Here is a 10,707-nt window from a genome sequence, read left to right on the forward strand (position 1 = left end):
AAAGTTGCTCCCCAAAGAACTTACAATACCATGAATTCATATGCACATTCTTGACACCTGTCCACCGTGGGACATAATATCCTTATTATTCTGTAAGCTCCATACATTGGCTAGTGTTTCTGCAGGGCTTTGAGTCCATGCATTTGATGCCAACTTCAAGCAGTCAGACCTGGAGTCGTCAGTCTCACCCGGTACTTCAGTAGGCCCAGGTAGACTGACAGTGCCTGAGAACCCTGAAAGGGTTTATTTCTACCCGTCTGGATCGTATGTCACTAAAGCACCTCCATATGGCTCACGTTTGAGTCAAGCCGTCTAAAATCGGTGTGTGTTTGACATTACAATAAAGCACTACTGACAGCTTTTCATGAGAGAGAGAGAGAGAGAGAGAGAGAGAGAGAGAGAGAGAGAGAGCACACAGTATGTTGTTTATGTATGAGCCGCTTCATTGTTTCCATCCGTTTGGCCCGAACGGATGGCTGCTCCTTCTGCTCACAATTGCACACACACACAGAAACACACACATACACACACACACACACACACACACAGCCCGTGGTCTCTCCTTCACTCACACTCTCCCTAGGCCTCCACTATCACCAGCATACGCCAGCAGTACAGCCCTGTATATAGAACACAGCCCTGTGCTTTAGTAAAGGAGATCACTGACTGAGGGTTTGGTGTGTGTGTGTGTGTGTGTGTGTGTGTGTGTATGTGTGTGTGCATGTGCGCGCATGTGTAAGAAGTGCAGGATTGTGTCAAAAACAGCTTGTGTCATATAGGTCAGGCAATCTCTCTCCCATAGTGTCACTGAAAAATAGCCCTACCGTGATTAAACACAGTATATGCATAAAAAACCCGCCCTCTTTTGCCTACATTTGGACCACACCTTAGCAGGGGTGTTGAAGGAGAACCTGCTGCTGTGCACGGATGAAGTTCATGCAATATGAAGACAGCAAACGTTTCAGTGAAGTGCATTAGGCCACCTCCTCTCTTGCTGTCTCTCGTAGCGCAGCGTGTTCACACCCCTACCGTGTCACGCTGCTGCTGATGTTGGTATTGATGAAGAGTCAGCCTCTCCCTTTAATGCTGGACTTGAGAGACCCAGGCTGTGTTTTTCTTTTTTATTCTTCCCTCTCTTTCTCCCTCTCTCTTTTGCTCTCCTCCTCCTCCGGTCGGTGTTTTGTGTTGTTTCTGATGCAGGGTTGCTTTGTTCCTGCGGCGTCTGGGAATGCGGTTGCGGCGTTCCCTTCGGCGTTCCCTTCCCTTCCCCTCCTTGCTCTCTTATCAGGGCGGCGCACACAAAAGCCCTTCATGTACCCCGCGCCTGAAACACCAGCAGAACCCCCCCCCCCCCCCTCACTGACCTGAGAGCCGCAGCCACTGTATTATCTTAGCATTCCTTAGCAGCTAGGGAACAGAACGTCTCTCTCTCTCTCTCTCTCCGTAACTCTCCCTTCACTCTTCACTTCATCTTTCATCTTTGGGGCTGGATCGCGAGAGAGGCGAGGCAGTTCCCTCTGCTACTGTTGGACGGTGACATCATCTTTGAGGAATGTGTTGTTTTTTTCTGATTGGGCTGTGTGTAAACAGTTCAATGCAAAGGTAAACTCTCTCTAAAGAAGTGTGTGTGTGTGTATGTATGTGTGTGTGTGTGTGTCTGAGTGCATGCATTGGCTCGCTCTCTCTCCCCCCTCTGTAAGTGATGACTGTTGAGGGAATAATATTACACTGATGAAGTGCTGCTCTCCTCCCATGTCTGACTGTATCACTTTCCTCTCCTTGGCTTTCCACGGTGTCAGGGCTGAAAGCATTTCTCCTCACATTTTTGTAATTTCTCCATGCCAGATCTGGGATATGATGGTCCCAGGCAGGACACGCCATTTAGACATAATGATACGGCAAAACACAAGCCCTCCCGAGAATAGTTCAAAAGGGCTGCCGAGGGCGGTCCGGAGGATCGTCTGCCCAAAAACAACTCATCATTCCCTGGGCCTCCGTGAGCCCTCCAACCATAGCTAATCGAGCTATTCAAACCGTAGGAAAACATTCTACATTCTTAAGCTTGAGTTACTCCTCTGCAGGAATAATAACCAAAAAAAACATCTCCCACAAGCGGTAACTACTGAACCGGCGGCTGTAGGAACGTAAACAAATCTTCTTGGTTTCGGCCGTTTGCATCTGTGTTTAGCGCAGCTGTGCTGGCTCTAGTCTCTATCTGTCCTGTCCTGTCCTGTCCCGTCCAACTAGCTCACGCTCCGTCCGAGGCCTTTCCATGCAGTGGCGATTTTAGCCTGAAATTTCTGATGGGGCAATTTTGTATGACGTCATTTCACCGTCACAAAAATAGAGGTAGCTGATTATTTTAAGCAGTAGGCCTATATAGACCAGTAAGATATGCTATGGACTGCATTTTGAGTGCCAGAAATCCTATTTCAAATGCATTTCACATGCTTCAACGCGACACAAAGATGTTGCCTATAATACAGCATTAAAGTAAAATGATTGCAACAAAGTAAAAAGATTAGACAGACATATAGCTCAAATAACTTGCATAATTTATTAAGCTTGTGGCACATGTGTGGCATACAATATGAAGCAAAAGGCACACCTGAAACAAATAACAGAAACAAAACAATCTGCTAAATGAATGAAACTTTGTTCTTGCAGATTGCATTGATACATCCATCAGCTAAAACAAAAAAAAGTTTGACTCACAGAATCGTAGTGTCTTTTCAGTCTGGTTTCGCCCTCGCACATCGCCTCAAAGTTCGCACTTCCCACAGAGGTTTATGCACGATATCAGCCTCCCCAGTACATAACGATTCTCCTCTGTCTGTTTGTTGTGCTTTAAAATGTTCCGCTGATATGCACTATCTAGCTGTGCCATGATGTTGACCTGCCCCAATAGTCCCTATTTCAGGGCGCAATTGATTATGGGGTTTACAGCTTTCGTGTTTCAGTGTTCTTTCTGCCAGATGCTACAGGTCTTTGAATCCATCCGTTGTCCAAACTGAGTCTGCATTGTTACCAATTGCAAAAAGAAGGCATGGAAAACAGAACAGTGCTCGATTTGATGTGCTAGCAGTTAGCCATGTCTTTCTCTCAAACCTTTCCATCTTGAAAGTTCGAGTTGCTTTTTCACCAGGCTGCAGCAGGATCAAGTCGACTGGTCTGTGTGGTCCCAAACGTTTGATTTCTACTAAATTGCACACTCAACAAAAATCTACGTTATTAATTGTATGAATTAAAAAACTAAATCTAGCAATAGCTATCTATCAGTACTGTCACTGGCATTGATCTGACTGTATTTTTTTTTTTTTTCACGGGGTACAGTTCTCGTGTTTTTCGCATTATTCCAGTCTAGTTGACAGGCAGATTTCGTGGGGCAGATCTGAAAGTGCACCACCGCTCAATGTTAACTTTGGCCTGTGTGGTTCACGCTCATTGGTGTTTCCATGGTAACAGTGGGGCAGCGTGGGCCTTTGCCCCACCGGAAAGGGAGGGACAGCAGAGAGCAGCATTTCACAACGCAAGCACACAGGCAGAAAAACACACAAATCGAATCTAAATACTCCAAAACAAGACTATAATGCTTGTGAGTCAAGTTGATTCACACACATATTCACGTTACTTTGCATAAAAAAAAATATATATACGTATGTATTTGCCACGAAGTACGAATGTATTAAGCCTTCTGCACAACAGTGTCATCTGGATCTGGTGGGGCAGTGCCCCACCTGCCCCTAATGTAGAAACGCCACTGTTTCTATGTAAACTCTGCTGTTCGATGTGTGTAAACGAGAGGGGTGAATCCTTGTCTGTCAGCCGGATCGCCGTACTCGGCTGAGGCCCAGGGTTCGCCGGGTGCGTCCGCTGCCGGATCTATAAATCTTGCTGTGCGAGGCGGTTGGCAGCGGCTCTTGACAGCGCTCCAGAGTGAGAGATTTTCTTTCAAGGCATCAGACACCCGCCACTCACTCAGTGCCAGGAGTGTCAGGCCACTGTCAACACCACCCCACCTCCCATACACACACACGCACACACACACACGCACACGCACACACACACACACACACACACACACACACACACACCGACACACACACACGCGCACACGCACACACACACGCACACACACACGCACACACACACGCACACGCACACGCACACACACACACACATACACACTCTTACTTTAACATAATTCCCCCGATCACCAAACACATACACACCCCTGAGAAAACATCTGCTTTCATGTGGAGGAGCAACGAGTCCAAACCAAACACTCCAAAGGAGCGGGTGAACACATTCACATGGCAGGTGGACAGGACGAGGTTGAAGTTTTGCAATCTGGTCTTGTCACAACAACTCTTTTTGCTTACAGAAGTTTTCTCTCTCTCACCTGCTTCACTATCTTTCTATATTTTCCTTTTGCCAACACATACACTTTCTCCTTCCCTCTCTCCCTCCCAACTCTCTCCTTCCGTCCTTTCCCTCTTTTCTGCTCTCTCACTCTCTCTCTCTCTCTTTCCCTCCCTCAGGTGCTAAAGTTCGCCCCTAGCCCTGGCTACTTCAGGAAGCGGCTTCGAACGCAATGGGTTCTTCAGGAGATCCACCTGCAGCACCACGAGCGCTGTGACTGCGCGTGCCACAGCCGACCCCCACGATGAGAGAGAGAGAGGCGTCCTGGAAGAAAACACACACACATACACACACACACACACAGCTCTGGGACTCTTTTTAGCTCTACAGATCCTCTCACTCTTCCTAAACCCTCCTCATCCCCACCTCTCTCTTTGAGTGTGTGGGTGTGTGTGTGTGGGTGCGTGTGTGCGTGTGTGTGTGAGTGTGTGTTTGTGTGTTATTGTGAGAAAGCGCATTTGAGAGAGAGTGTGTGTGTGTGTGTGTGTGTGTGTGTGTGTGTGTGTGTGTGTAAATGAGAGAAAGCATTTGAGAGTGTTTGTGTTTGTGTGTGTGTGCGTGTTTGAGTATGTCCATGTGTGTGCATGTGTGTGCATATATGTGTGTGTGTGTGATTGTGAACATTTGTAGGTTTGTGCTGGTTTTCTATGTGTCTATTTCTTATCCTAACTGAGTTCCAGTAGCCTCCTGTTTTGTAAGACTTTTCATCCATAATCTCACTTGTTGCAACAGAATCCTTTCGAGAGCCGTCAGTATGGAGGAAAAATAACTAAGCATGTGTAGCCTTTTTTTTTCTATGGTAAAGAACGACACCAAAACAAAAACAAAAAAAACTAAAAAAACTTGCCGCTTATCTTGGTGACGCTCTGAAGAACGCAGTGTTATTTATTTGACAGTTCTCTGTCATTCTGTTTGTGTCTCTGATGATGATGATGATGATGATGATGATGATGATGATGATGATGATGATGATGATAATGATTTGTGCTTCTGTACTGGCATTGTGAGTATAGAGTGTGAGGGTGTGTACTAGTTCCAGGCAGCGGGGGCCAAGCCAAACTCACTCCAAACATTCCAGTATTCCCAGCCTTTGTTGTTCCTGCCATTACCCATACATACTTTTCCTCTCCTCTACTCAGGCAGGTCAGATGAACAGAGGAAGAGAGAGAGAGGGAGAGAGAAAGGAATAGAAAGGAAGAGAGAGGGGGAGGAAGAGAGGAAGAGGGAGGAAGAGAGAGAGGGGAGGGGAGTGTTTTTAGCGGTCAAGCAGAAAAAACCTCCCATTCTTCTCATGCCATGTGTCCAACATCGCGGCTCAGATTTGCACAGAGCCCCTTCATCTCTCCTCCAGAGCTCCACACTGAATCATGCTTCGGAGGCGTGCCAACATCTGTTGTGTGGACTGCAAACACACAGACACACACACACAAACAAACTCACATACACACCTTTTTCCCCCTTGCTACTACTCAAGTGTCCAGATTGTCCATAAACAGACACACACACACGTACACACACACACACACACAAAAAGAAAAATACACTCAAAGATAAGAAAGTGACTCTGCAGTACTGAGGTTGTTGAGAGTGGAGACCTCCCTTGGCACTGCACAGTGTGTCATGTCTGCCGTTCAGCATGTACAACACACACCGCAATCTCCCTCAGTCTCCCCTACACTTCTGTCTGAAGACACACACACACACAAACACACGCACACACGCACACACGCACACACGCACACACGCACACACGCACACAAACACATACATACACATACACACACACACACTCACACACACACTCACACATACACTCACACGCACACACACACAGTGCAACAGGGACAGCAACAGTGACCACGGTTCCAACCCAAGAGCAGTAAGCTGGGGATGTTGGAATTCTGGAAAACTACTGTAAGTGTGGAGGATGCTGAGACTGCGGCTGTTAATCGTGTACGTCTTTCAAAAGGAGTCTCCACTGCAGCTTTATTAGGGAGATAAATTAAACAGATGAGTCGGTTGTGCGGGTGCAGGGAGGCAGTATTAGACAGGGTCTGCAGGGAAATCTCCAAGGCGCCGAGGATTGCCATTGATTCCCACTCAAATATTAAACCAGCGCTCCTCACACCCACCATGGGCCTAATGCAGATGCCCTCTCTTTCTCTTTCTCGCTTTCTCTTTCTCTCTCATTCTCTCTCTGTCTCTCTCTCTCTCTGTCTCTCTCTCTCTCTCTTTCTCTCTCACTCTCTCTCTTTCTCTCTCTCTCTCTCTCTCTCATTCTTTCTCACTCCCACACTTTTGCTCTCTGATAACACCTGCTGCCTGTGTTCAGTACATCTACATATGCTCTCCACAGAGTCTTTCTGTTGTGTATCTTGCCTGTCACAAAGCACAAAAAAATAAAAATACAAAAATTGTTTTTCATATTTATCAATAAAGCGTTACTGTGGAGATCTGTGTGGGTGTGTGTGTGGGGATAGGTTTGGAGTGGAGTGGAGTCTGTGTGTGGGGCGAGAGGAGCTCTTAGCATTCCACATGTGTCTGCTAGCCTTTCACACGGCGCAGGCTGCAGTCTGTGAATTGATTTAAGAGAGGATGTTTTCACACTGATGGGAAAGAAAGGTCAACATTGTGTGTGTGTGTGTGTGTGTGTGTGTGTGTGTTTGTGTGCACACAGACATGTTAGAACTGTTGTGAAATAACCATCCCCCCACTGGAGAATAAAGTGTGTGTGTGTGTGGTCTGAGTGCCTGTGTGTGTGTGTGTGTGTGAGTGATGGGAGATGTAGGTGTTGAAACTAAGTAAGGGTCTAGGGATACCTTCCTTTCTATGAGCACTAATGAATATATTACCATTTCAACTGGAGTTCTCTCAGCATCAGAGTGGACACTTGATAAATCTTCTTCTATGACATGGATATGGTAGCAGGTACCTTTAGCAGACATATGGGTGTTATTCCATGCAAGAGGGTATGGTTATAGTTTATATTTATTTAACTCTTTTGTGTGTGTGTGTGTGTGTGTGCCTGATATGAAATGTAAACAGTTAATAACCAGAAGTATTTTAAAGAGCACTACTAAATCAACATCAGTTCTTGTCAAATAAATCTGAGGTTTTCCACTTCCCTGTAACTCCCCTAATAATATTTATGGAATGACTTAAAGTGATCCTGAGGAGTAATGCAGAGTTAATCAGCATCGCGTGAGATCAAAGATGAGCTGCCATCATCCAGATCACCTCCTGTGTGCATTATGTATGATAAACAATATGCTCAGACTAGGCTCCCCGACGCAATGAAGATGCCAGCTGGATTTGATAAACAGATTTGAAGGACACACATTTCCTTTTCCGAAAGTCGGAATACGGTTGTTCATTACTCAAAGTCTGTGCAAGTCGACTATTTACATTGCCTGATACATTATCATTTATATCCAAAAAAATGATGAAGGAGGACAAGTTAATGTCTGTTATTTCTTCTTCCAGTGAGTGTGTGGAGGTCACTGTCAGACACCATTCTGCCAAGCACAGTAAAGGTGCAATAAAGTAGTTGTATAATATAAGCGTTGTACTTGTATACTCTCTTACCTTCGTGTCTGTACTTGTATACTCTCTGACCTTCATGTCTGTACTTGTATACTCTCTTACCTTCATGTCTGTACTTGTATACTCTCTGACCTTCATGTCTGTACTTGTATACTCTCTGACCTTCATGTCTGTACTTGTATACTCTCTGACCTTCATGTCTGTACTTGTATACTCTCTTACCTTCATGTCTGTTCTGTTTAGTCACTGTCCTTCTCCTTCCCCGTGAACATATTCCATCTGTGGGTTGGTAATGAGTCATTAACACAGTGCATTACAATTCAAACTGCACCGGAGCTTCTTCCTAAACAACACAATTAAAGTGTAATTGCACCTAGGACACCTCCAAAATGTCCCTGTGTCACTCTGACTACTGTCACTTACTGCATTCCAATCTAGTAGGATCAAGACTGAGGCACTGGTATGATAACAGGTGTGCGTTTGTTGTGTTGTTCTCCCTCAAAACTCATTTTTAAGACATTGCAGCACATTGCATTTTTGTTCCAGCAAAACAGTTAGGGTTATTACATCTTTAATCAGGCCAAACCTTTTTGAAGAGATTTGTATGTGCTGTATTATTTTTGCAAAACTGCAGACATAAACTGTTGAATTGTTGAAATTGACAATTTCACAGTGGTGTGTTGCAACATTAAAATGGTGTTGAGGCACTTGGATGTGTCCTGCTGTCAAAAACATAGAGTAGCGTGATTTTGTCATGACTTTTAAACCTGCATAGCGTTGGCCTTAGCGTTAGCGTTGGCATATGATGAGCAAATGAGGTTTGGAAAGGTAATGTCCTGTGTTTGTGAATGTCTTCAGTTCCAGTGACATGCTAACATGCCCTGGTGTTCCATCTGGTACCCGCCAAAGTAAATGGCAGTCAGATGGAAAGCATGATGTGGTGTTACAGGAACACTAAGTAGCCTAGGACATTTACACTTGCACCACAAAACCACTGTCTCATTGCTATTATTGCACAGAGTGAAAATATGCTTCTGACCTTTTGTTGCCATGGCAATTACAGCTAAATCTGGGCTGAGACTAATGCCTGGTAATAAAAAATGATTCATCAGAGCGGTCCTGGAGACCTGGTTGCAGCTCCAGCTGAGCTAAACGATCCTGGACACGACCTGCAAAGAGAACCAGAGAACCGCCATTGCTAAACAAATACTGTGTAATCAACTTGGGTAGAATTACACAAACAACAGAGCTTAATAATTGTCGGCGGTTTCACCACAGACAACCTGGTGGCATACGCTGTGAGGCACAGACACACAGCATAACCAACCAAGACATACAAGTCTAAACTGGACTTCATAAATGTAAGCTTGAAGTCATAACCAGGTATTAAGCTATACTAACTGAAACAGATTTGCATTCATACTTTACCTTTCACTAAACTTTGAAACACACACATATCTTCCACTGTTCTTATTTAACTCCCTACTTTCACGCTCATCAGATATAAATCATATATGGCATATAGTGCAATACAGTGCAACACAAACCCCGAGACAGGAACAGAGAACATGGGTGAGATGGAGGAGCAGCACGTGTGCAGTCAGAGACACTGACTGCCTGTCAGCCCATTCTAGCCATTGGACAAGACAGGAGAGGTTTGATCTGGAGCCTCCTGTCCTTAGCTTTATGAGAGGGACCTTGGAGGGGGAGGAGGGGGAGAGGGACAGCCTGGCTTGGCGGAGGGCTGGCGAGAGAAAATGAAGGGAGGATGTACTTACATTATACATGACAAATGACACTGATGGAGCTGAGAGGGGATGGAGGGGAAAAGGCGGGACGTCCACACCCAGGGGAGAGGCACTGAGGAGGGGACTGTCACCCCGCTGCCCTGGCCTGTCAGCACAGCTGTTGAGCTCCGGCGGAGGAACTCAGAGGGAAGGGCCGTGTCAGTGAAGAGAGGAGAAAGGGCTGAGAGAAGGATGGAGATGGAGAGAGAGAGAGAGGGGGAAAGAGAGAGAGAGGGAATATTAAATGAATTGGAAGAAGATGGAGAGTGTGCAGATAAATGGAGGACAAGAGAGGGGGATAGGGAGACAGAGTTGATTGTTAAAGGACAACAGGCAGGAGAGAGGGAGGGGAGGTGTAAGGGGAAGAGAATGTGAAAGATTTCAAAAGGGAGAGAAAATAAGAGTGGGGACAAGGGCCCCTCCGTCATTAAAGATTAATGTCCCAGGAGAGCGTGCTCAGATGATGATTTTGAAGCCTTGTGTTAGAGCAAAACTTCACTTCAAGGAGTAGAGTACTCTCAGTACCGCGCAACCTGACAACTTTCGTCCCTCTTTCTTCCTCTCCCTCTCCCTCTTTCTCATGCATGCATGTTCTTGTCTACTGGGCTCATCACTGCATAGTCTGTAGACCCTTTCCTGTTTGTCATCAGCCTTGCATCAGCATCCAGTGTGTGTGTGTGTGTGTGTGTGTGTGGCTGTGTGTGTGTGTGTGTGTGTCTGTCTGTGTGTGTACATCTGTGAGCAAATGTGTATGAAGTCAACCCTGTTGGGACAGGATGCAGCTAATGAGAGTTCTCCTGCAGGAGATGGACCCTGACGTGTAGTGCAACTTCCCTTCCATCAGTATCTACTACACACCTCCTCCTGCTCTCTCTCTCCCTCTCCCCCTCCCTCTCTCTCTCTCCCGCTCTCTCTCTTTCCCCTTCTCTATGTCTCTCTCTCTCTCTCTCTCTTT

General features: G+C 45.9%; 1 protein-coding gene across 1 annotated transcript in view; it reads left to right on the top strand.

Moving 5' to 3' along the window:
* Window positions 1-4,670, top strand: part of pdgfd (platelet derived growth factor d) — a gene marked incomplete at both ends in the record, with an annotated part of 51,302 nt that extends 46,632 nt beyond the window's left edge. Inside the window, one exon of the mRNA XM_080844410.1 lies at window positions 4,542-4,670. Coding sequence (XP_080700536.1) covers window positions 4,542-4,670 — 129 coding nt within the window. The remainder of the gene's footprint in view (window positions 1-4,541) is intronic.
* Window positions 4,671-10,707: the final 6,037 nt, after the last annotated feature.

The sequence above is a fragment of the Sprattus sprattus genome, assembly GCF_963457725.1.
Source record: "Sprattus sprattus genome assembly, chromosome: 9".
Classification (NCBI taxonomy): Eukaryota; Metazoa; Chordata; class Actinopteri; order Clupeiformes; family Clupeidae; genus Sprattus; species Sprattus sprattus.